General features: G+C 36.7%; 1 protein-coding gene across 5 annotated transcripts in view; it reads left to right on the forward strand.

Moving 5' to 3' along the window:
- Positions 1 to 27,189, forward strand: part of UPF2 (UPF2 regulator of nonsense mediated mRNA decay) — a gene marked incomplete at its 3' end in the record, with an annotated part of 96,569 nt that overhangs the window by 23,053 nt on the left and 46,327 nt on the right. For all 5 annotated transcript variants that reach the window (XM_080918182.1, XM_080918184.1, XM_080918185.1 and 2 more), the window contains exons 6-9: positions 2,001 to 2,150; positions 4,803 to 4,906; positions 7,187 to 7,272; positions 20,445 to 20,553. In XM_080918182.1, the coding sequence (XP_080774308.1) occupies positions 2,001 to 2,150; positions 4,803 to 4,906; positions 7,187 to 7,272; positions 20,445 to 20,553 (449 nt within the window). The remainder of the gene's footprint in view (positions 1 to 2,000; positions 2,151 to 4,802; positions 4,907 to 7,186; positions 7,273 to 20,444; positions 20,554 to 27,189) is intronic.

Below are 27,189 nucleotides of genomic sequence, written 5' to 3' on the forward strand. Positions count from 1 at the left end.
TTAGATGGATAAAAGAATAGCGAGGATCAGAGCGTTAAAGGGCAACGGTTGCCGTGCTTTGGTTGATGTGCACACATGTAGGTGTATAGGCCCACCTCACAAATGGAAGTCAGAGGAGGATCTCTTACTGAGTTTGGAGCTAAGCTGCAATTTGCATGCCCTCCTGTCTCTGCTCCATGTCATGATTCTGTGTCTTCTGCACACTCACATAGTGCCGTGGTTACTGGTTCAGTGGCCAAATCTGTGCTTTTTACATGGACACTGGAGATTAGAACTTACTCTTCTACACATGCTCCTGCCCACTGAGCTGTTGGCATACTTTTTGGGCTACTTTATTGAGTTATTTTATCTACCTCTCTTCCAACCATACTCTACCCGAATCCCTTCCAACCTCCCAACAGTAGGTAGGAGAGACTAAAGGTTAGAGGGGAAAGGGGGTATAGATCTCATTAGACTACTTCTGCTAATTAGGGGCACCAGGTTTTTTTTTGGGGGGGGGCAAGTCCTATCTTCATAGGATATCTCCAAATAGCAATCCAGAAATTCAGCAAACAGCAATCCAACGGTAGCAAATGCAGCAATAAGAACCAGCAGAAGTGGAGAGCAGTAGCCACCCCAGGCCCTGTCGGGGCTCTCTCATTTATAGCCTCTCCAGAGTCCCAAACATAAACTATCTGTAGCTGGCAAAAGTAACTTCCCTCCTAGAGCACGAGACAATCATAGTTCTCCACTGTGGACAATCTAAAGCAGCCACATGCCCCATACCTGAGATTAAAACAAAAACATACTCATATAATGTAACTGGGTTTTTAAGGAAACAAAATTCTTACTGTACTAAACTATCTTCCTAGCTGGGGAACATACTTTTATTAGAGCCAGTGTATTCACATAAATTTGAATTGATTGAAGATGTTTATTTTTTAGTATCTTTATAATAAAGTCTCATGACATCTTGAGACAGGAGTTTTCCCCACAAAGCCTAGGTTTTGTATAGTTATTTCTCTGCATAATTATTTTTAAAGGCTAGTTCTAGTCAGGTTTTTTTTTTCCTAATTGCTTTATGTATTATCTATAGTTAATGCAGTAACGGGTCAAAGGCTTGCAGGCTACACAATGTCACAAGAAGCATTGTAGGAAAGGAGAGGCACTGAAGTTTACCAACTGTATCTTAGGATCTTGGATGCATTTCTGGGGGAGGTGGGCCTCTAATTCCTGGTGGCTGTATGGCAACCTTATTTCCCAGTCAGAGCCAAATGGGGACAGGCTTCTTATAACATGTAAATGTGCAGATTCCCATGGGATTCTGGGAGCCAATTTAAGACAAAACATTACAACCAATCCTTAACAAGCCTGCTTTCATCCCTCCTTTTTTTCCTTCCTTCCTTTTTTCTTCTTTCCTTCTCCAGTGAACAAATGATGTATAGAACTTTAGAAGTCGGGTTCTCAAAAAGCTCAATTTGTTTTATAAAACTGTCTCAGTTTTCTTTTAGTTCTCATTTGGATTTGCCAAATACATACCTATGTTTTTATCCAAGTTATATAGACTCATCTTTCTCTAATTTTACTTTTAATATCAGGATTAAAAAAAATTAGAGAAGTTATGTAGATTTTGTGAATCTTTAATGTTTTTGTAGCAGGATTTAAAAAGTGTTGCTTTTTTAAAGTCCGTTGGTGTTTTGCCTGAATGTATGTCTGTGCCCCACATGCACACCTAGTGCCCTTGGAGGCCAGAAGAGATATCAAATTCCCTGGACTATTGTTCCAGTTAGTTGAGAACTGTGGTGTGGATGCTGATGTCAAGCTTAGGTCCTCTGGAAGGCCAGTCAGGGTTCTTAGTTGCTGAGCCATCTTCCCTCCTCTGTAGCAAGATTTTGAACTGACCTTAAATTAAAAAACTATTTTTTGTTTGTTTTTATATATTTTGATTGTTTTTGCTATATTGAACCCAAGGTCTCCTGCATTCTGTCATTATACTTTGCTTATTCTTTGTTTTTAAACAGAGGCAAAAGAACCAAAGGATAATAAGGAGGCATCAAGTTCCGATGATTTGGAACTTGAGTTGGAGAATTTAGAAATTACTGATGATACATTGGAGTTAGAAGGTGGAGATGAAGCTGAAGATCTTACAAAGAAACTCCTTGATGAACAAGGTAAAGGGATGTGTTACCAGTTTTTATTTGTTATCTTTTTACACAAACCTCTTGCCTTAAAATAGGAGTTTTCTTAATGGCTTTATTTTATCCTATGTATATGAGTGGTTTGCGTTGTGTGTGTGTGTGTGTGTGTGTGTGTGTGTGTGTGTGTGTGTGTGTGTGTGTACACCATTTGTGTTCTTAGTGCCCATGGAGTTCAGAAGTGGCACCAGAATCCCTGGAATTGGAGTTAGGGATGGTGATGAGCCATATGGATAGTGGTCAAATCCTGGTCCTCTGCAAGAGCAGCAAGTGTTCTTAACTACTGAGCCATCTCTCCAGCCCCAATTTGGTTTTTAAAATGTCTATTTTCTGTTGTCTTTATTCAGTCACTATGTAGATTTTGATTTAGAATAGGATGTTACTTAATATTATGGGATTTTTAGCTTTACTAATTGTAGATGGTCTTTACTACTTTGTGGGTTCTTTCTTTTTCCTACCCTTTAATTTCTCTCCTTCCCCTGGTTTCATTCTCTATCACTAGATTGGAGAGAAAGAAGAGAGAGGGAAGCAGGGAGAAAGAGAGATCCCTAAATCTAATTTCTTTCTTTTTTGATTATGACTACTAACAAACTACAATCAAACTCCCTAAACAACCTCCAACCTGCCTATGAGGCTCTGGCATTTTTATCCCCTCTGAAAAGTTCCCAGAGTTTCAAATATCATACAATCACAGAAACTGTCTTCAGCTGACAAAACCAAGCCTTGCTGGCATGAGGCAAATCATAATCCGCCACTGTGGGCAGTCCAAAGCAACTCCATATCCCCACACCTGGGATTAAAGCAAAAACGTACTATTTCTGTGTTTTTAAAAAGAAATCAAAATTTCCAGAATTCTTACTACAACTGCTCATATATATTACAGATATTTTAATTATAAATACATTTAAATATTTTTTAATATTTTCCCAACAAGATGCTTGCATTGTAGTGACTCTGTGTGTGTGTGTGTGTGTGTGTGTGTGTGTGTGTGTGTGTGTGTGTGTGTTGGCATGTATATGGAAAATATGAAAATCACATGACAGCTGGGACGCTCAGTGCCTGCTGTTTATCTTTGTGACAGGGCCTCTTTTTAGTTCTTTGCCTCCTAAGCCAGGCTGCCTGGCCTGTGATTGTGGAGAGTCTCCCATAGGAACAGAGACACAGATGTGCTTCGGTGCCCGGCCTCACATGGGTTTCTGAGTGGTTAAACCCAGGCTCTCATACTTGTATCACAAGTACCTAACCTATGCTGGATTGTCTCCCCAGCCGTGAATATTCGTTATGACACTTGCCATGAATGTGTTTGACAGCTACTCTAAAATTGTTGAGTTAGTAATAACTAGAATTAAATTGTGTCAGTGTCAATATTATCTGTCTTTTAAACTAAGTTATTGTCTCTTTAGTAATAGGAAATACATTTATTGTTTTCTAAATTTTTTTTTAGTTTACTTTAAAATCTTATTTTTTGCAGTATGAGGAAATCAAATCCAAGGCCAGGCAAGTGTTACATCAATGAGCTTACATCTCCAACAAATATTGAGTTTGTTAGGATTCTTTTTTCTTCTAAAGAATTTATTTATTTGTACATGTATGTATCCATGTGAATGCATGCTATGCATATGTGCAGGTGCCTACAGGGGCTAGAAGAGGTGTTGGGTTCCCTAGAGGTGGAGTTATAGGCATTTGTGGGCTGTTTAATGTGCCTTCTGGAAACTGAGTTCCTGTTCTCTAGAAGAGCAGCAAGTGCTAACTGATGAGCCGTCGTCCCATTTCTTGTTAGGATTTTTAATTAGAAGGATACCTTCTATTAGTATTTATTTTCTCTATTTACTGAGGAGTGGACATGGCTAATGATTTCCGCAGACCCAGATTATAGCAGTTAATGATATTAAAAGAACAGTTTCTTTCCCTGCCTGTGTATAAATACCACAGAAGGACTTTAGTTCTATGCTCTGCTTATACAGTTGGTCTAACAGATGATAGTGTGCTGTGCTTTGGCAGCAACCACCCTCAAAATGAGACAGAATGGGGAGGCTTAGTTCTTTAAAGGAAAGAGTTGGAGTGCTATTAATTGCAGAACATGAGGCAATGACAGGCAGATAAAAACACTAGATTTTTCTGTTTGCATTTATGAGTACATTTTTTTTTACTTTTTATTTATTGTGTGTGTATGTTTAATGGTAAAAGTTATTTATAGCTAGTATATGAAATATTATAATGGTTTGGTATTATGATATTAGGCATGTCCTCAATATTCCAGGCTTTTAGAAATACCTTACAAATTATATTTTCTGAGCTACAGAGGTGGCTCAGTGGTAAGGAACATTTGTAAGGACCAGAGTTTGGGTTCCAGGACTTATATAACAAGGGGGACATTGTCTTCATCACTCTTAGGTATTCTGGTGTTAGACTAGCCAAAAGACGTGAGCTCCAGGTTCAGCAAGAAACTGGACACCGACTCGCTCTGGCCTCTGCACAGGCATGCACATCTGCACACATACATGTGCATATACCACACATATCCTCTATCTTCATTTCTCAGATCACTTAATAGTTGGCTGCTTGTTCTTACAGTCTTTGTTTATTTATTTGTTTGTTTAACCTATCAAAAAACTGGTTTCATATTAGAACAAGAAGATGAAGAAGCCAGCACTGGATCTCATCTCAAACTCATAGTAGATGCTTTCCTCCAGCAGCTGCCCAACTGTGTCAACCGAGACCTTATCGACAAGGTATTCTCTTTTTTTTAGTGAATTTTTGTTTAATAAATTTTGATTTCTTTTATTAAAATTGCGTAATTTTTCTCCATTTTCTTTCCTTTCTCCAACTCCTCTTATGTTGTCATTGCTTATGTTCTCAAGTTCCTGGCCTTTCTCTAATTGCTACTATTAAATGCATGTGTATGCATACAGAAAGGTAGGGCTTGTTCCTGCAGGAGGACGGCTTCTGCTCTTGGAGCTCTCTTTCCTCTCCCTCCCCTCTCTCACCCCCTTTCTGTTTTCCCCTCAAGGCAGGGTTTCTCTGTATAGCCCTGACTGTCTGTAACTCACTTTGTGACTTGGCTGGCCTCAAACTCAATTGTTTTGTTTTAGACATTTACTTACTGTGTATAGGTGAACACCTTTGTCACACATCTTGTTTGAGGAGAAGGGTTGCTTTTCTCCCATAGTGAGAATTTTGGTTGTTAGGAGGTGAGGCTTGGTGGCAAGTGCTTTTACCTTCAGACCCTCTAACCACATATGGTATTATATGTAATAATGAGGGGAAAAAAGGTTTGCTTGATTTTGCCAACCATTCTAATCTTTGCTTCAATTTTTTTCTTCCTTTGAAAATTTGTCTTTTCTTTTATGTGTACAGTGTTTTGCCTACATTTATATCTGTGCACCATATGCGTGCCTGGTGCCCACAGAGGCCAGAAGAGGGTGCCAAATGCCCAGCACTCAGCTATAGATACTTGTGAGTCTCCTTATGGGATTTGAACCCAGGTCCCCTGAAAGAGCAACCAGTGCTCTTAATTGCTTCTCTAATCTTTCTTCAGTAATTAGACACATTTGTGCTCTCTAGTTATTGTGTTACTGTTCTGAAATCTACTGGGAAACATGTGTGCTGTTACTAGACATGGTCACTCACCACCCTGTCAGGTGCATTGGGCGCCTCCTTGGTTCATACGTTCTCTCCTTCACAGGAGGTAATCTGCTTTTGATTTTAGTCACTCATAAGCAATTCACTTCTGACTTGTTTTTCTCATAGCTTATAATTGTATACATGAATATATAATGTATATGAGTATATATATATATATATATTCATTCTACCCCAAAGTATCCTCTTAAGTGACTTCTGTGAGTAATGCCATTTATTTTCTCCCATGAATTTGATGATCAGAAAAATATATCTTTCTTCAAAGGAGAACAGTGATTATTGAGCTTTATTTTATTTGTTTGGGCATTTGAAACAAGTTCTTAAAAAACTGCTTAATGCATTGCCATACAACAAACACATGACCAGCCTTCCTTGCTTTCCATTTATCCTTATATGGCAGACACTGACAGGCCTGGAATTTACTACTCTGCTCTGCATCTTTAGTATTCTACTGTCTTGAGTTTTCATTCATTTCACATAAATGTACTATATTGACTTTCTGTATGTAGCTTCTGATATGTGGGACATCATACAAATTTTTATCACATTTATTTATTGTGTGTGGGGTGCACTAGAGCACTGTTCAGGAAGTTGAGAAGATAACTTTAAGGGAGCTGATTCTCCTGGTGTGCATTAGGTCTAGTGATTAAACTCAGGCTGCCAAGCTTAGGAAAGTGCCTTATCCTTCTGGCTCATCATGCCAGGCCCCATGTAGAGCACAGTTCAACACAGTTTCTATGTGTATAGCTGACCTTTGATAATTATGGTAAGAACAGTCTTATCTAGACCTTTGATCACTATGCACTCAGGAGGCAGAGGCAGGCAACATTCAGTGCCAGCCTTGTGTCTACAGGGTGAGTTCCAGGACAGACAAAGGTACAGGAAAAAGTTGACTGCCTTGTCTATTTTCTCTGACATTTACTTAGATAGATAATGCAGGGTAAGTACAGGCATCCCTCCATATTTGTTGGTTCCACCTCTGTGGACTCCACCAACCACAGATAGTATATATTTTTTGGGAGGAAACTGAATCTGTCCTGAACATATGCATACTTTTTGTTTAGGTCATTAATATTGCTTATACCTATTTATAAAGCATGTATAAATTATAAATTATTGTGTTACTGTCAGGAATCTAGAGATGACTTAAAGTATATAGGAAGAAATGCCTAAGAGTAGGAAATATATATTTTGACTTATAGAGAAATGATTTTTAGGCTTAATGTTGTAATTTGGGATGTGCTTATTGTTTATAATACTAGCGTCTTAAAACTGTTTTGGGGTGTTTAAGAAGAATTAAAACAATAGCTACTTGTAGTAGCTAAGTTGAGGATTTTTTTTAAGGAAAAAAATTTTTTTTTCCCCTTTAGGCAGCCATGGATTTTTGCATGAACATGAACACAAAGGCAAACAGGAAAAAGTTGGTTCGGGCGCTCTTCATAGTTCCTAGGCAAAGGTCAGTATGTGGAATAGTAATGCTTGCAGTAATGTACGATCAACCTTCTTACTGAGCATTTTCTTTAAAATGATCACTTGACTTAGTTTTATTAGCTCAACAGCATTATTATTAGCATATTTTCTAGGACCTTATTAATTTTTGTCTTGTTCTGATAGAAGTATTTCTTCTAGTATTTACATGCTATTTTAAGATAAAATATTTAATAATAAAAATAACTTGCTGTGTGTGGTGCTACATGCTGTAATCCCAACATTCAGAGGAGGCTGAAGCAGGTGGAGTAAGCATTTGAAGACAGCCTAGCCTATCTGTGCAGGTGAGACTCTTCCCTCGGTAAACAAAACAGGCTGGGATCAGTGGCACATACCTGTAATCCCAGCATACTCAGGCTGAGGCAAGTGAAACTCAGAGTTTAAGATCAGCCTGACCAGTCAGGGCTACTCAGTGACATCCGTTCTCAAAAAGTAAAAATAAAATGAAACAAAGCGAAAAGAAAGAAGAAAATGGCCAGGTGTGGTGGTATACATCTTTAATCTCAGCACCCTGAGGCTGAGTCAGGCAGATCCCTGTGAGGAGACAGAAGCAGGTAGTTCAGTTCTAGGTCAGCTTGGTCTATATAGAGAGAGCCTGTCTCAGAAAACAAGTGAACAAAATAACAGCAGAAACCCCTAAATAATAAACTTAATGGCTAGAAGAAATTGGTTAATTGGTTTATATATTTTTTTCTTCTGAGGGGAAATAAAATAAATTTTGTAGTTTTTGGAAGAGTATATTTTTTTGTAGATATGATAGTAATTCAGTATTTGCAACTATTAAGCTTAAATGAAAATTTTTCAATTGTTTGACCTATAATGTCAAAGAAGAGATATCCTGCATAGACATGTCACTCAGTAAAATTGAAAGCTACATTAATGATGGTGTTGTTAGTAACTCAAGACACTGAGTATCTTTCAGAAGGAAGGCCATTTATTATTGGATTATTTTTTTCTTCTTTTATGAAACAAGATGTTAAATATTGAGGCCATGGAACTCTTTATATGGCCCAATCTGCCTCACATTTGAGTTTTTCCTGCTTTAAACTTCTGAACTGTAGTATTATGGGTGTGGTCATTATGACTGGTCATTTCTGTTCAATAAAAATTATGAAGTTTGTTGGGACTTGAGATGATTCAGTGGTTATAAGGACTTATTCTCCACAGGAGGACCCAGATTTGATTCCCAGCATTTATTTACATGGTAGCTTATAAATGTCTGCCTCCAGTTTCAGAGGACTTAATCTAATGCTCAATTGTGCCATGACGTTGGTGGGCACTAGGCATACATGTGGTATATATACACGTATGTGTACTCAAAATACTCATGCATGTTAAATAGAATAAAATAAATGAATCTGAAAGGAAAGGAAATGTGTTCACTGCTGTGATAATTTACAGTATGCCTAAAATTGGTCCTTGCCCCCCAAAAATAAGGATTTTGAAGGATTTTATTGAATATTTTCTAGTCCATTGATAGAGACTAGAGTTGCTTTGGTACTGCTAAAAATGTCTCAGTGAAACCAAAGTTTTACTTAACTTTTTCTCTTAAAAAATATTTTTTCTTTATTATGGGTTGTGGGTGTTCTGATGGCATGCATTTCTGTACTGTATGTGCATCTGCTGCCCGTCTAGGCCAGAAGAGGGTGTTGGATCTCTTGGAGCTGGAGTTAGACATACAAAGTGCTGAGCTGCCTTAGATGGATGCAAGGAATCGAATCCAGGTCCTTAACCATTGCTATTAACCTCTTCGACATCTCCAGCCACTCCTTAAAACCTTTCTCAGCAGTGTTAATGTGAGCATGGCATTTTTCATTTTAATGGATGGATAGAGAAGGAATACTAATACAGTGTGGTAATTAATAATTAATGTAATTTAGAAAGATGACTTTATGTTGTCTATGCTATAACATTTGAAATCATATACTTGTATCAAATCTAAGGTGCTACTGATTTATGTATACTGTTATCTTATGTACAAGTAAGAGAAAAATGTTAAACATTAAGGCTTTACAATGAGGTTTTATTTTTATACAGATGAAAATAGAGTTAATACACCTTGAATTGTTGAAAATTCAACATCTTTATCCCAATGTCTTGGAATGCTTTTAAAAAAATATATACATATATATATATATTTATTTGCATTTTACTGTCTATTTTGTGTTTGGTGTACATGTGCACATTCACATGCTTGTTACAGTGCACATGTGGCAATCAGAAGACAACCAGAGAGTTGGTTTCGTCTTTTTACTGTGTAGGTTCTGGGGATTAAACTCAGGTTGTCTGGCTTGGTGGCAAATACCTTTACCATTAAAGCTGTCATGCCAGCCCACTTGAGTGAATTTTTTTTTCAGGTGATTTTACCTTGTAGAAAGGAATGCTTGCTTTTATGCTTTTCAATTTTTTTGTTTTGTTATGTTTTGTTTTCATTTGATTAAAGACATATATCAATAATTTTTATACTATAACAATAAGTCACTTTGCAGAATAAAAATGTTCTGTAACCAAAGAAGCCATACAGTGATGTGGTTTACCTATAAAAGACCAACTTCTTTCTCTGTATACTGATGCCTCCACCCAAATCTGAGAAGGGAAAAGATCGTACAGCACCCATTTGTTTACATGAGTGCAGAGGATGAAACTCAAGTTCATGTTTGTGCAGCAGCAGGCACTGTACCAAGTGAGCCAACTCTCAAGTCCTAGTATTTGTTCTTTTAGAGCAAAATCTATCTGTAAAGCCCCTGGATAGAAAGTTACAGTAGTTTAATTCTGCTAGAAACATAGATTTGAAAATAGGAGGAACTTACGAGTTTAGAGTAGCATTCTTAACCTGTGGGTCAAAACCCCTTTATAAGTCTAATAATCTTTTCATAGGGGTTACCTAAGACTGTCCAAAAACAGATTTACATGATGATTTATAACAGTAGCAAATTACAGTTATAAAGTTGCAATGAAATAATGTTATGGTTGGGGATCATCACAACCTGAGGAACTGTATTAAAGGACCGCGGCTTTAGAATGGTTGAGAACCACTAGTTTAGAGGAAAGAAAAAAAATGTGAAAGAAAAGGGATGCATTTAAACTGGGCATAGTGGTACAAACTTGGAATCCCAGCACTTGAGAGGAAAAGCCTGGAGGAATAGAAGTTCAGGATTATCCTCAGATGCTTAAATGTTCCAGGCCTGAGATATATAAACTTGTCTCCAAATTATTTTTTTTAAATGTATCACATCTTAAAACTCTAAGAAATGGACTTTATAGTCTAATATTACCTTAAATGTTTAATATAATAATTTAATTTGGTTACGTAAACATTGAAAGATGAAAGTATATTCTAAAATCTAATCATTAATTAATAGTCAGCTAATGATGCGATTATTACAGAAGATGAAATATAATAATGAACAGATTGATTTCATTTTTGTATTTGAATGGAGCTTAAAATTTGTAGGAAATATGGATGAATAATCCTTAGTTTCATTATCAAGAAGAGAAAAGCCTTTGAAATACAGAGCAAGTGGAATTTGAAGATTTAGTCTGGGGCAGCTAACTAGAGTAGAGAAGGCTCTGAAACCAGAGGATCTGTGTAGTACCTGGTATCAAGGATTAGCTATACAAAGGATGAGCGAGAAAGGCAAGGCTAGGGAGACAGTCTGTGTACAAAGACTGAAAAGATCGTGGCCTCAAGCTACAACACAGCACAATCCCTTTCTTGGATTCCTGCCGAGTATGGAGGATATTGTTTTGCACCTTAAAAGCCTCAGGAAGGCTTTACTATTTTATCTCTAGCACTTAACACAATACCTGACATCAGAAGTTATAAAATTATGTGACATGTTTAGTTTTAATGCCCTCTTTTATTCAGTTTGTGTTTGTTTTCAGATTCAATCTTAATTCTCAATTCCTCTGGTAAAATCCTGGTGTGTATAGAGTGATTTCTATAGAATGACCAGCTGAATACTTTGTTTTTCCCACTCCTGGGAGTGGAGTTCTTTCTATCATGTGGGATTCCGTGGTTTTAATTGGGAATGGTGACTTACTCTGTGAGCCTTGGTACAGTAGCTGTTTTGCTGAGCAGTTGTCCTTATTTTACCTGTGTAAATGTAGCTCTTTAGGGTTCTTCTGGCAGACTTCATGGAAGAAGTCAGTTACATTATGTTCCACTTGTTGATTTGCTGCCTGTATTGTTACCAGACACTGAAAACAACCACCTCTTCAGGAGACAGGACAGGAGCTTTGAATTTTGCACATCTCTAATACTAAGAAGTGGCTTTAAGCTGTACATAGCTGAGTAGTGTAGCATATAAGCCTGTAATCCTAGAATTTGAGAAGCTAAGAAGGTTTGCTCCAAGTTTGAGGCTAACAGTAAGCTCAGGACCTGCTATTCTTGGCTTGGCTTCCTCATTGCCATTCATTCATTCAGAAACTTATTTCTTGAATATGAGGGATAATTGGTACCTTATAAAAGGTGTGTGTGTGTGTAAGTGAGTGAGAGGGGAGGGAGGAAGGATGGGGGGGAGGGAGACAGAGAGACAAAAAGACAGAGAAAGAAAGAGAAACAGAAAGGAAGAGGAAAGGAACATAAGGCACAAGGGAGTAGGGTTTAATATAGAAGGTTAGACTATTCTGGGTTGAGAAAGAAGAGTTAGGGGTAAAAAGTTACTCTTGGAGCTGTCTGGACTATATACTGATTGCTTGGACTCACTTAAAAGGAAAAGCAAGAAAATTGTTTTATCATGTCTTTAGAATCCTGGCTTCCTTAGCCATCCATGCATATCTCTTCTTCAGCCTCTTGCCCTAAAAGGTCCTCCTTTCTGTGACACTTTGTTCATCTTCCCTAAGGAGGAGGAGTCTTACAGAGTGTCTATTTCTTACCATAACCAGGCTAAAGGGATGCTAGTGAAACCAGTAACAACTAGGTCGTTTGCTGGTTACCTTACTAACCATGATATGTAAGGGCATAGATTTTATGTAGTGAGCTTAGTTGTTTTCCAGTGTGTATACTTGGTTGAGGAAAATGCTGAACTTCTAATGACTTATTCTTCTTTTCCCTTTAAAATAAAAACTTTTGTTGCTGGAGAGATGACTCAGCAGTTAAGAGCATAATAGCATTGTCTGCTCTTCCAGAAGACCCAGTTTAAATTCTAGCACCCACATGGCAGCTCACAACTGTCTATAACTCCAGTTCCAGGGGATCTGATACCCTCATACAGATATATATGCAAGCAAAATATCAGTCAATGCTCATTAAATAAGAATAAATAAATCATTAAAAATGTAAAGCTATGGCTGACAAATATCAAAAACAAACAAAAAATTGTCTGTATTGGATAACTTTCTTAAGTAGAATCATATAATACATGCCCCCTATCTGTACATGATTTCTTGCCTGTAGCATAGTGTATTCAAAATTAATCCACTTCCTAGCAGGAACCTGTACTTGAATCCTTTCTGTAAAAATGTGCAAATTTTCAAATATGGAGTGTTTTTAATGTTGTTTGAATATTTGAAATATTTACACTACATTCAGATAGAAAGTAGACATTTTTACATGAAATATTTAATCTTTAAGTGTGTGTGTGTGTGTGTGTGTGTGTGTGTGTGTCTGCGTGTCTGCCACCCAGAGCACGTTATGTAGCATTTCATCATCCTGGTCTTTACTTAACGCTAGATTTTGAATTTGAAGTGAGAATCAGGAAAAGTACCTTTAAAATCTTTTCTTATTTTAATTACTGCTGTTGTATATATTCTTTTTATGATTTTGAATCCACAGTTAGCCAAGTGTTGAGAGGTAAATGTGCAGAATCTCCATAGGGTGATGGAAACACAACTGTCCTTACATGTAAAATTTACACTTGGTTCTGGAGTAGGTATTGTTTTGATATTTTTCATGAGCCTTTCAAATTTGGTTTCTAGCCTCACTAAATTTAAAATAGAAAAAACCAGAGATTTGTTTCTGGTTTTGGTTTGCTTTCTCCTTTAACTCTATTAGTAAACTATACCACATGGTGGCGCTGTTTTATTTAGAATGTCAGCACTGTAGAAAGAAAATGACCAAGTAAGTGACTTGGTTGTGGTTTCCAGAGAAAATGATCCCAGTCTTTATTATATTTTGTCATTTTAGAATCATATTCTGCTTTAGTATTATTTTCTAATTGTGAGTGTACTGTGTGTGTGTGTGTGTGTGTGTGTGTGTATTTGTTTATGTGTAACCGAGATAGGCCATGTGAAGGTATAGGACAGCTTGTGAGAGTTGTTCCTCCTTTTGCCCACTGGGTTCCAGGGATCAAACTTGAGTTGTCAGAAGACTTGGTGACCAATGAGTTTCCCACTGGGCCTTCTTGTTGCCCCCATTGTGATGTTTTGTGGTAAAATCGTTTTTGTGTCATCTCTACGGTGCTGAGAATCAAATCTGGGTCTTATACATGCAAAGAAAATTCTCTGCAACTAGGAGCTTCTCCATTTTTTAAATGGAGCTATAGCAGTATTTCTTTATATTCAGTGTTTTCCAAAGCAGCTTTGAGATGATATAAAATTATTAGCTTTCAACAGTAAAATTTTTTTCAGTTTTTTTTTTAAAGATAAAAAAAAAGAGGTTGATGCAGAAGATTTGTGAGTTCAGAGCTAGTCCCACCTACAGAGTTAGCAAGTTTATGGCCAGCTATACAGAAGGGCTCTGCCTTTGAGGGAGAAAAAGTGAGAGGGAAGGGGACATTTGTTTTAGAAGGGTAACTCACGAGTGAATTAAAATGCCAGAAGACTTTCTCCTCAGGAGCAAGCACTTGTGAGTTCTTGGTCTTCATATTTGTTGAACTTAGTGACTAAATGCTGATCATCAGCTGCAAGTGGTGTATGTACATCTGTAATTCTTAGAAATACAGGTTTCTAGGAGAATTGTTTTAAGAGAATTGTTTTTACATTGTTCACTATTTACTGTTGGCTAATAATTATCACTATCAGAATATTCATAATTCAGCTTTGAGAAGAAGGATCTTTAAGAAGGATCTTAAGTTATTTCTCATTTATTTTTCTGAAAGCTGAGTAGTTTTTTGCACTGTATTGTGATGCAGAAAGAAGTTTACTCTTTGCCAGGCCTAATGGCATAGGACTATATAATCCCAGCTGTTCCAGAGATGAGTGAATCAAACTCTGAAGTTCAGGGTCTACCTGGCCTTGGAAGCGTTTGTACAGTTTTAGCAACTTAGTAAGTCCTTGTCTCAAGAAGCAAGATGAGAACAGGTTATTTGCCTAATATGAATGAGGTTCTAGGTTCAGATAAATAACTGGTGTGGAAGGAGGTGGATTTTAATAACTTTAAGATAGTTGATGTTATTATCTACATTTTGCCGTTTAGCTCACTTAGGCTTCTACGTGTTCTTAAAAAGGGTGAAAAGACAAAGCATTCTAAAGTGTTCTGTATTGTCCCAAGAGTGATTTATGATACCATGCTTTCTGTTTTAAATGAATGAGTTTATTAAAAAATAAAACAATAACTAGCAAGTGATAGATAAATGTTATCAAATCAGGCCGAGACAACTGGAGTGGCCTCATTGAGAGAGCAAAGACAGTATCATCATATTGGGGTTTACAAACATCTAGCAGAATTGCTAGAGAAGCCCAGAGGAGACAGTTCCTGATCACAAGTCTCCAATGGAGCAGAGTTTCCCCTTAGGTAAGGCTTCTAAGTTAAAGAACAAATAGCAAATGTCATCAAACTGGACACTTAGAAACATCCACAAAATAGACCAGAGAAACTGGTAATCAGCTGGAGTTTCAGATTGAATTTCTCCTCCTGGATGAATTTCCCATTGCTCAATTTACAGCTGCTTGTTTTCACTAAAGAGTTTGGTTGGCTTTGTTTTATTTGTTTTGAGCTGGGGTCTGCTGTGTATACTCAGAGACCTGCTAACCCCCAAGGGTCCAAGATCTAGCTAACTCCACCTCCTAAGTGCTACGATTAAAGACCGGAGCCACCACTGCACCTGGCACACTGCACGTATTTTTAATAACACAGGTGATCATAATAGTAACATCAATTGGAAATAGTACTTGTTCTAGTTATTCTCAGGGCAGAGTGTTTTAAATGCCCACGCCTGCTTGGTATATTTCCTCTCCTCATTGTAGAGCCAAGAGGGGTACTGTGCCTCAGGACCAAGTCTTGGAGGATACTTGAAGTCAAGCTGCTTGAGTCTGGGATTTGAGTCTGCTTTCAATAAGTTTAAACAGCACATGGCATTTTACCAATATAATGTACAGTTAAGAGAGCCACAACTGGCAGTGAGCAATACTTTACTTGCTATCTTACTCACAGTGTAAGGAATTTTGTTTGTGAAGTAATGAATGGACACAGAACTGGAGATAGAGCAGGGTGGAATTTAGTATGAGCTATGCATTTTATAAGAGTAGAGTACTCTAGGACATGGTGCAATTCTTGCTACATGAAACAAAAATTAAGATTACTAATTATTTGAAACAGTTTGAAAGACAAACTGTTCCTAATCCTTAAGCTGCTTTAAAGATCCACAACACAGCCAAACATATCTACGTATGGCCTGCTGCTCACTTTAAGGTGGGAGTGAATGTCACCACTTTTTTTGGATCAGGAAAAACCTCCAAGTAAATTTGTTAGTTGGAGAAATAAGAAAACATACATTCACTGTGATGGCTGTTATTGGCTGTCAACTTGACTGCATCTGGAGTTAACAAGAGCGAAAAGGCTGGGCACTCCTTTGAGGGATTATATTATTAATTAAATCATTTGAAGTGGGAAGACCCACTTTAATCTGCATCTTTAAGATGGGATGATCCACTGTTAATATAGATCTTTTAAGATAGGAAGATCTACCTTTAATATGAAATAAATTCAAGACTGAATCTTAGAAAAATCCAGGAACATATGTAGAAAATTAAACATTAAAGGCTTAAAATATGTATATATACACATACATACATACATACATATATACATATACATAAAATGTATTTATATATGTATATTATATGAATATAAAATCTCATCATTTGATATGATTGAAATATTTAAGAGCCACTGGAGGGCTAGAAAGATGGTTCAATGGGTAAAAAAAACTATTGGTGTATATGGATGAGGTCCTGAGTTGAATTTTATTTTAAAAAAATGAGGAGGATGGTATATCTTTAATATGGTGGGATAATATGCATCTTAGAATACATGTTAACAGTGTACTTGAATGAGATTTGTTTATATAGCATAATGAATGCAGAATACTAACTTTGTTCCAAGAACTACCTTTGAATGTTGGCAAGTTGTCACTATATTTAATATTTCACTGGAGGAGAGATGTCAAGATAAAAAAATAACATCAATAAGTAAATTATACATGATGCTAAAGGTTCTTTTTGTTTCCTTGTTTTTAATTTGTGTGTATGAGTGCTTTGCATGTAGGTTTATACATCACAAAAGCCAGAACAGGGCGTCAGTTCTCCTGGAACTGGAGTTACTGGTGGTAGTGACCACCATGTGGGTGGTTAGAATTGAACTCAGGTCCCCTGGACGAGCAGCCAGTGCTCTTAACCACGGTGCTGTCATCCATCCCCTTGTTCTCATTTTTGTTTAGACAGACTTTCACAGTGTGCTCTTGCCTGGCCTGGAGCTTACTGTGCCGACCAGTCTGGCCTCAAATTCATGGGCAGTCTTAGTACTTTTGTCTCTCAGGTAGGATTATGGACAGGTACCATCATACTTGACTGTGAAAATCTATTTTAAAAATGATTTACAGGGTAAAAGGCGGGAGAGGGGCAGAGAGAAAGGTGAATTTGCAAATTCACTGGTATATTCGGTGGGTTTCATTAAGTGACTTGGATGCAATGAAGGAATACAGTATGAGTGTTGGGAAAAGTAGATTCTTCTCAGAAGGAAGGAGGAATGCTGAGGTTTTGAATGGCCAGTGTGCAGGGGAGGACAGAAGAGCTGTCATATTGGCCCTGTCATAGAAGAACAACTGTTCACAGGGCCTTAACCAGGCCCTTCTAGCTTATTGCTCTGTTCTGCAGCCTCAGTTCTTGAGTCAGGAGAATGGATGATTTAATCCCCATATTTGAATTAGTTGATTTATTTTTTTTAGATTTATCTATGTGTATGAGTAATTTTTTGTCTACCATATATGTGTTTGTACCATGTGTGTTTGGTGCCTTCAAAAATCAGAAGCGAACTTTGGATTCTCTAGAACCAGATGATTGTGAGCCAAACACTAGTCCTCTGGAAGAGCAGCCAGTGCTCAGAAGCACTGAACTATCTCTCTAGTACCCCTGAGACCATGTACTGTTAAGATGAGTGTAGAATATAATCACTCTGGAAATCAGTCTGGCGGTTCCTTAGAAAATTGGACATAGTAGTACCTGAAGACCCAGCTATTCCACTTCTGGGCATATACCCCAAAGATGCTTCAACATATAATAAGGACACATGCTCCACCATGTTCATAGCAGCCTTATTTATAATAGCCAGAAGCTAGAAAGAACACAGATGTCTTTCAACAGAGGAATGTATATAGAAAATATGGTACATTTACACAATGGAGTACTACTCAGCTATTAGAAACAATGACTTTACGAAATTCCTAGGCAAATGGATGGAACTAGAGAATATCATTCTGAGTGAGATAACCCAGTCACAAAAGAATACACATAATATGCAGTCACTGATAATTGGGTACTAGCCCCAGAAAGCTCTGAATACCCAAGAAACAACCCACAGACCTTATGAAGCTCAAAAAGAAGAAAAGCCAAAATGTGGAAGCCTCAGTCCTTCTTAGGAAAAAAAAAGTTCTGTATTCATCATATATTATTATGTAACAAATTTTGTGAGCTATAATAATATTTTATAAAATAAATAAATTTTAAAAATGAGTGTGGAAAACAAATGACCTAGATTTTGAGTATGGAAAACAAAGAACCTACTATTTTAGAGAGAATTTATAATATGCAAGTTAATTTAAATCCATCTGATTAATATAAAAATTAAGAGTTCATTTGTTCCAGTTTTTTTTAAGTATGTATTTCAGATAGAGATGCTAGAGTATATTTTAAAGGTTTATCTGTTGAAAGTTAAGTATATGACATACAAATTACACTCAACACACACATACATGTGTGTGTGTGTGTGTTGTGTGTGTGTGTACTGCTTGTATACATGAGCGATTGGAAGTCAGAGGGAACTAAATTTTTTAGAACTGGAGTTATAGGTATTGTAAGCTGTGGTGTGGTGCTGGCAACCAGACCTGGGTCCTTTACAAAAGCAGTAAGCACTCTTAACCACAGAACCTACAAAAAGCTCCAGGACTTTTAAAAACAAAACAAAACAAAAAAACAAAACAAAATGAAAAAACACTAGCAGGAACACCAGGAAACCTTAAGGAATGCCTTAGTATTGTAATTTTATCAAGAAGTGATATGTCTCACATCATTTTGTATGGCAGAAGCTTAACTTCCAACAAATAAACCTTTAAAACATTTTAAATAAGTATCTAAAGTTTGATAATAACTCTTTGTGTTCAAAATACTTTCAAATCCTTTAGAACTATTTTTAAAATTTATTGGAGTATGAGTAGGTAGCTGCCACAGTCTCAGTCTGTCCTGTTGTTTCTGACATGGTGACTGTCGTAGCCGTCACATAAAGGTTATTGTTAGTGACAAGTTGAATGATATATGTATACGTATATTAGAATCAGGACTAGCTCTACCACTTTTTTTTTAAGTCTTAAGTTTTTTAAATTTAAATTACACTTATTTAAATGCTCCACAGTGTATATATGAATGACAACAGTTTGGAGGGATTGGTTCTTTCTTTGTACTATGTGGGTCGCATGGGTTGGATTTAGGTACCCTGGCTTAACATTCTCTTACCTTAACTCACTGAGCTATTTCTCTGGCCTTCAAGTTTTGTTTAAAATGTTTTTGTTTATAACTTATTTTACTAACTAAAGAAGAGACAGTCTTCTTCCCTTTTTATAATGAAAAAATTCTGAGGTTAAGGGGCATCCTATCACCCATGAAAAGGTTTTGTTTAAAAAAACGTTAAAACATAAATGTTTTAAAATAAATTATATGGGGGTCAAAGAAAAAAACTAAGGTTTTACTATTTTAGCCCTAAATGTACTTTTCCTTCCCATAGGCCCATATCTCCAGTTTTCCTTTGCCACCTTTGTCTAAGGGTCAGTAATTCTAATTCAAATCTAACTTACAGCCTGTGATGATAAACAAACAGGTCGTCTGTTTAGTGATAATGACCTGTTTTCCTACCCTAGTCAGTAGTACAGATATAAGTGGGATAGTTAGGAACTGTGGGGTTATTTGTGTCAGAGTCTGTACTGCTGCTTACAATGTTCACTCCCGTCTCTGCACTGCTGGGCCCACTGTTGCCAGTGTAGCTGCCTTTGTCTCCTCTGACTGCTTCCCATCCCCCAGCCTGTGTGTGGAATAGATGAATAATCAAGGCCTATGAGCTGTGATAGAAATGGGTTGTAGTTTGTTGATTCCAATCAGCAGTGGCTGCCTGGAGTATTGGATGAAGTAAGCAGGATTCTGGAGCATCCACACTGATGGGAAAGAGTGCTCTGGCAGCCGAGGGGCAGCAGCACGGATGGCACACACTGCCATTGTTTGTGAGGACCGAAGTCTGCTGGGACATTTTGATATTATGTTAATATCTTACATACATTTTAGTTCTTGGTTACTTTCTTACTCAGAAACTGAGATTTCCAAATGACTTATTCCTGGATAAATAAAGGAAGCCATTTGAAAGAATTCAGCTTTGCAGTGCTTAAGTTGGCTTTAGGTTTGTAAGTATTCTGTTACTGAGCAATTATATAATTAAAACTTTAAGCCATATCAATGAATTTTCTTCACATAGTATTTCATGTATCAAAATTATATACCTAGTTGAAATATAGACTAGAAAATGCCAGGTTATTAATACACTTTTACAAGGCTTACTGAATTTTTAGAAACTTCATAATGGCAATGAATTGGCATATCTGAATGATTATTAGCTTTTAAGAAATTATTTACCATGTGAGTAAATCTGAGAAAGTTTAAGTTTTAAAATGAATTATTTCTGGTGTGTCTTCTCTTTACACATATCACATATAACTTTTACAGGTTGGATTTGCTACCATTTTATGCAAGATTGGTTGCTACATTACATCCCTGCATGTCTGATGTAGCAGAGGATCTTTGTTCCATGCTGAGGGGGGATTTCAGATTTCATGTATGTATTTAAGCATTTATTTTATAATAATTATATGTTCTAATAAGTCGAGTGAGGATTCTTTGAACATAATTATGTTGATGAGCTTACTTTGAAATTGGTAGTGACACAACAGTAGAGAATTTGTGAAATTTAGAAATTTTAAAGTGTAGGTGCCTTTAACAAAGCTTAGAGTTGATAATGCTGCTCCAGTGGGGACGGGAGCTATTGTTACTGTCTTGTCCTCCCACAGTACTTTACCTTGTTAAAATTAAAGACCATTCCCCAAGGGTAAGACACAGGCCTTATTGTTGTTCCTAGAAGACAGAGAATTAACCTGGAAGACAGTTGGGTATGCTTCCCCATAAGTGCCTCTTTAGGTGTTACAAAAGTGAGAAGTGTAACAATTTCAAAATTCTAAGACATCACTGAATTCTGCTGTTGCCTGTGTCTTATTGATTCTTGCCTTAAAAATGTTTACCTTGGGTAGTGTTAAGTTCTTTAAAGAACTCTGGTAAATACCAGCCCTTTTATCAGGTAGTTTGCCTTCCTTTTCAGGTTTAGAACTGGGCTCTGTCAGTAGTTCTCCTGTCTTACCCAGTCACCTCATGGGAGTAAGGTGACAGACCCTCATATACACGGTGGTAGGTGACAGTGACACTGCTAATGACTGACAGTGGACATTGATAGCCTTTGAAGCTCTGTTTACAGAACTCTAGAGTAAGTTGTTTGGAGACAGTAAAGCTGTTGTTTGCTGTGTTCAGTGAACACCAGGGAACTCAGCTGGACAAGTCAGCAGAATTGCTGAGCAGCCAAAAGAGCAGATAATTCCTGAGGTCAGGAACCTCACAATACAGCTCAAAAATAAAATGTAAATATAAAAGCAAGAGGAAAAGGATAAATTATGATTGTATACTTGTATGTTTTAGACTTACAGTGGAGTGGGTGCTTTGAATTCAGAGCAAGAAAATCTCATAAGGGGCAGAATGATCTCTAGTTCTTGTAATGTTTATTGTTGCTATCTTTGTGATTGAGGTTTTCCTGGGCTATGCTTGCTTAAGTGTGTTTTAGATTTTTATAGGCCATAGTGAGCCAGGTAAGCTTTCTGTATTTAGAGAACTGGGAAAACAATGAGCTCATTAAAGCTTAACAGTTTTGTTTTATTATAAAACTTTGCAAAACTTTATGAGGGTAATTGTGCTCTTTGGATGTCCTAGAGGAGTGTGAATATATATTCCATAAAGAACACACTTTGATAAATGCTGCTACTTTAGGAATAGGTACAGCAGAAGTCTTATTCTTGGTTATGTAGTTGATCCCTTGTACTAATGAGGAGCACTATGAAAGCACACCTGAGAGCACTATGAAAGTGCCATATCAATTACATACATTGCTTTCTCAACCAAACTCCAAATTAAGCAAATCACAAATTGTTGGATTAAGTATAATTAGTACATTTGGTGAAAAACTTAAAAATTAAGAACATGTATGCCTCTCTTACCTTGAAAATGAAAGTGGAAGTTGAAGGAATTGGCATCATTTATACTGCTGCCATCTTTGGAACCCACTGTTCTCAGAATAGTCAGTTTGAGGTCATTAATTTTTCTATCTCTCTCGGGATCTCTCCTACCTTATTCTGCAAACTGTCTTTCCTAATTTGTTTCTGTTAGGCTTTAAATGTGTTTAATGCACAACTATTACCAAATTAAAACAGCGTAACAGCTACAAACACACATGTCTATTTGATTCGCACAGTACAGCCTAGAACACCCATCTTTCATTCCTTATTTTGAGACAGGGACTCATGCATCTCAGGCTAACCTCCAGCTTACTGTGTAGTGGCCATGACCTTAAATTTAGAGGGAAGACCTCATAGTGGGATTATAGGCATGTGCTACCATATCCTATTTTTTGTTTTATCCTTTTTATTGCAATTTTTTAGGATATAATTTTTTTCTTAAAATCTTTAGAGAAACACCCTTAATAGAAACCACTAAATTATTATGATTACCCATTAGTTGATGTCCTTGTATACTCTAAACCACTGGATTATGCTGACTTTTAGAAGATATCATGCTGGCTCCACCATGTTAACATTGTAACTTGGACTTAGTTACTCGGGTGCTGAACAGGTCTATTTAAGGAAAATAATTTTGCTCTTTGAAGCAATATTTGTCTTTACAATTAAATGAGATAATCCAGGTACAGTATAGTACCTAACCTAAATATCATTAGAATACTTCTTCCCTGTATACTGCCTGTTTTCCTGAATTTGACTTATGTTTATTGCCTTTAATCTTTTTTAAGTTGGGTTTGTATCTTTAATCTCTTGTTTGTTAGAGGCAGAATATATGTAGTTCAGATCAGTATCAAGCTCTTACTTCGAGTAGAGGCTGGCTCTGAATTGACCCTCTGTGTTCCATTTCTACGCCTTAGGATTCCAGGTGTGTGCTACCCCCTCACTCAGTCCCAATTCTCAAGTGGAAACACAATTGTGTAGTTTCAACTGATGCCCATTTTCCCAAAAATATTGTCACCAAATGTGTGTGCCTTGCTAGAGCCTCTCCAGTGCATAATAGTTTTCTTGTCCTTTTAGAAACTAGTTGTGTTCACAAAATAGACTTTGTATTTTCTTCTAAAAACATCTATTTTACTTCATTGAACGTACTTCTGTATTTTCTCATAGTTCAGCATATTTTACTCAGCTGTCACAGTTCCCTCATTCACTATCTCAAGTTTCCCAGCTCTTACTGTCACAGCATTCTGAAGCACTCCGGGTCTAGCCACTTCTCACCATGCCTGCTGCCACTGTCTTTCATAGTCCACAACTCGAGTTATGACAATAGCTCTTTAACCAGGTTTCCCTGTCTCTGTCTTCTATCTAGGTCCAATATATTGCCACAATATGATCATATTTGCCCCCTTAAGAATCTCAGCTGAGAAGTAAAGCTGATAAAACTATATGTAGTCAAAGAAATTCTAGTTAAACAATGGATTTGCTAATTTGACAGATCAATAAAGCTAATAGAAGTGAGAAATCAACATTCTTACATACTTCAATCAGGTAAGAATTTAGATAAACACTTTGGCAATGTTTCTAGATCATGAGAGACATTCATACATTAAACAGCTCTGAGAAAAAAATTAAAAAGCTTTGTTTACATTATGAACTGTACTAGGAAAAACTGATTATCTCAAAGCCCAACAATAGGTTTTTTTTTTTTTTAAGTGGGTGGGGTCTGATAATCATAGCGCCAAAGTGATAGTCACCAAAAATAATTTTTTATAAAATTTTGTCTTTGAATAGTGCAACTATGAGGAATATTTTCTGTCTAGTATTCTTTGTCCTGCAGAGGACATCAGAGTCTGCTTTCTTAATGGAGAGGGCAGCTGTTAAGTAAATAATCCTCACTGACATTCTAAAAAGTGATCTTTCCTCATTTTTTAATTAAAATTATTTATCGTGTATTAGCTTTTCATAATTGACCAAAATACCTCACATAAACAACTTAAAAGATGAAGGGTATATTTTGTTTGTTGTTTTAGAGAGTTCAGCCAGTGATTGCTTGACTCCATGTTTGGAGAGAGCATCATGATGGCTGGAAGGTACAGTAGAGGCTCTTTTATGTCATAATAGACGGGAAATCGAAAATGAAGAAGAGAGCAGCACCAGATATAACCTTTGAAGATGAACACTCTAGGGACCCACCTCTTTCACCTAGGGCCTGCTTCCCAAAGTTGTTCACAATGTTCAACATCTAAACTTCTAGAAACATTCATAGCCAAACTAAAGCAGTTAGTCAAAATAAATGGAATACAAATATGTTTGTGCAGTATGTCTGTGTTTTGTTGTATGTTTGTGATTTTAAACTTACATTTGCAATTATAGCATTTTATGTTCAACACAGAACATGAGAAAGTAAATGAAATCTCTGAATGTGTGTGAATAAAGGGTTGAGATTATCCTCAACCCTCACTCCCTGTCCAGTAGATATGGACAGAACACCCTACTTCTGAGACCAGTATTCTACCAGATGAGACAATACATATATATGTACATTAAGGCATATTATTTATAGACTCAGAACAGATTACAAGGTTAGCATAAAATAGATTTGTAGAAAAGTGTGTTGAACTATTTAGTGGGCAAAGTTAATGTAAAGTAAAAAGAACATATTGTAAAGGGGTAGGTGTCCTTTTGGACAAGTATCTATTAGCCTTTCTAAAAGGGTAAACAGTTTCTTATAGGGAGTAGTAAATGGCATAAAGTCATTGTAAAGATTTATGTGTGGACATATCTGGAGAGATCATTTGGAGATGCACACTCAATGATTGAGTTTTGTCTATCTTTAAATATTGAATTGGAAGCATCATTTTTGTTAAGGAGAATTGGTAATATAAGTAAAATCTTACAATAGTAATCACTAAACAAATACATATTGCTGATCTGTATTTAGTTTTGCAGAAGTATTGCTTCTCAGCCTTTTGGCTAAGATCAAGTGTAACTTTGCAGAAGTTGTTTGCTATGTGTTTGAGTATAAGTTTTGAAGAAATGATAGTGAAAACCTCCCAAGCAAGAGCTAGAATAACTTGGTGGAGTCTTCTCCCCCAGTTACAGTCTTTTAAGATGTTGTCAGCTGCTCTTCTGAACATCCAGAATAGAGATAATATAATAGGTCTTCATTTTAAAAGTCTCATAGTTTTGAAGAGAAGAAAAAGTTTTAAAAAAAATAGATGTCATAAAAATGAGAAGTACAATAGTGATCGCTGGGCTGGAGAGATGGCTCCGTGGTTAGAGCACTGTGTCTTGCAAGGTCCTGGGTTTGCTTGCCAACACCCACATGGTAACTTTTAACCATCTGTAACTCCAAGGGATCCAACGTGCTTTTCTGGCCTTCACTAGCACCAGGCACACATATATACTTGCAGGCACTTGTATATACACATAAAATAAAAATAAATCTTTTCTTTAAAAGTGATTACCAAAATCTGGGAAGGGAGAAGGTGGGGAAAAACGCAAAGAGAATATCTAAAAGGTATGTGGGGTACAGTTGGGTGACAAGAATAACTTTGATGTCCCACAGTACAGTAACTTAACTATAGTAGGTAACAAATTTCAAAGGAGCTTGTAGGGCTTGGTGGGAGTGCAGAGATAGAACATGCACTTGTTCTGCTCTGGCTGTAATTTCTGTTTGTCTCAATCACAAAGAGATCATTTATCTGTAAATAATATTGGTAAAGTTTTCTGGTATGTCATCACTAAAGAGTCTGGGTGTGGTGTTACACACCTGGAATCCTCCCATGCAGGGAGACAGAGACAGGAGGATTGGTGCAAGTTTAAAGGTCTATAAAGGAAGCTTCAGGTCAGCCAGGGCTACATTATAAGACCCTTTCTCAGTCACCAGTCAATCAAACAAAAATCACTAAAAATTTTAAACGTCTAAATACCTGCTCTGTTTGCTATATAAAGTAGATGCCTGAAAGTCAAAAAATTCCATTCTGTGCTTAGCTGTCTGATTCAGTAAAATAATGATCATGAAGTGTATGGCTTCTCATGAGATTAAGGCTTTTATTTTAAACTTAAAATTCCATCACATTATGGAAGTAAATTTTAGTTAATAGTTGGGAAATTTGGTGTTCACCATAGTCAAGTCATTTGACACTTCTGGGATCTTGCTCCCTTTCTCCTTTTCTCTTCCCTTACCCCTACTGCACTAGAAGAATAATAGCTGTCATGTCTTTTCTTGAATATTATAATATGGATAAAATAAGCAGGTGATATTCTGGAAAGAACACTGAATTAATCAGAGATGCTACCATCCCATGATCATTGTTTACATAATAGATTGCTAGACTAAGCTGTATTTCTTATGAAACTATGATCCTACAGTTAAATCTAGTTACACTTATCTCAGTGTCTCTGTATTATACTGTTATTCTTTTTTCATGGAATTTTACTACATTTGTTTTTTTTAAATATATGCATCAATGTAAAACTTAAACTCACAAAAGAATTGAACTTTGACACATGATCATTTCAGATAATAAAAGACAGCAATGAATATATTGCGTGTTTCATTGTAGTGAATTCTGCTAAATATGTAATACAATTGCTAATATGGAGCAACATCTGAAAATATTTTTCACTTAAATGAGCTTTTAGCATTTATATTTTTTAAAGCAGCATTTCTTAAAGTGTGTTCTTAAAATACCAACTGATGTTCTGTTAGCTGATAGTGGTTAATATTATGTTAAGAAGGCATAGATTACTAAATAGATATGGAAAATGTTGACTTAAATTAAGCAGGTTACTTTGAGAGCTTATTCAAGCCTGACAAAACGCTTTGATTTCCCAATGGCTTGATCATGAAGCAGCTTTACAGAGCACTTCCTGGAACTAGTATGGACAACATGGGCAAAGTTTTCCTTAAAATAATTTGAAAACAAGAAAATCTTACCCAATTCATTTGAAATATTTAAAGTGAATTAAAACATATGGCTCCAGGTGCATATGCAGCAGAGGATAGCATTTTCTGGCATCAGTGGGAGGAGAGGCCTTTGGTCCAGTGAAGGAGTGTTTTCCCAGTGTAGGAAAACGCCAAGGTCCTGAGGTGGGAGAGGGTAGTTGGGAGAGGGATCACCTTCATGGAGGCAATG

This window comes from Micromys minutus, assembly GCF_963924665.1.
Source record: "Micromys minutus genome assembly, chromosome: 6".
NCBI classification, from domain to species: domain Eukaryota; kingdom Metazoa; phylum Chordata; class Mammalia; order Rodentia; family Muridae; genus Micromys; species Micromys minutus.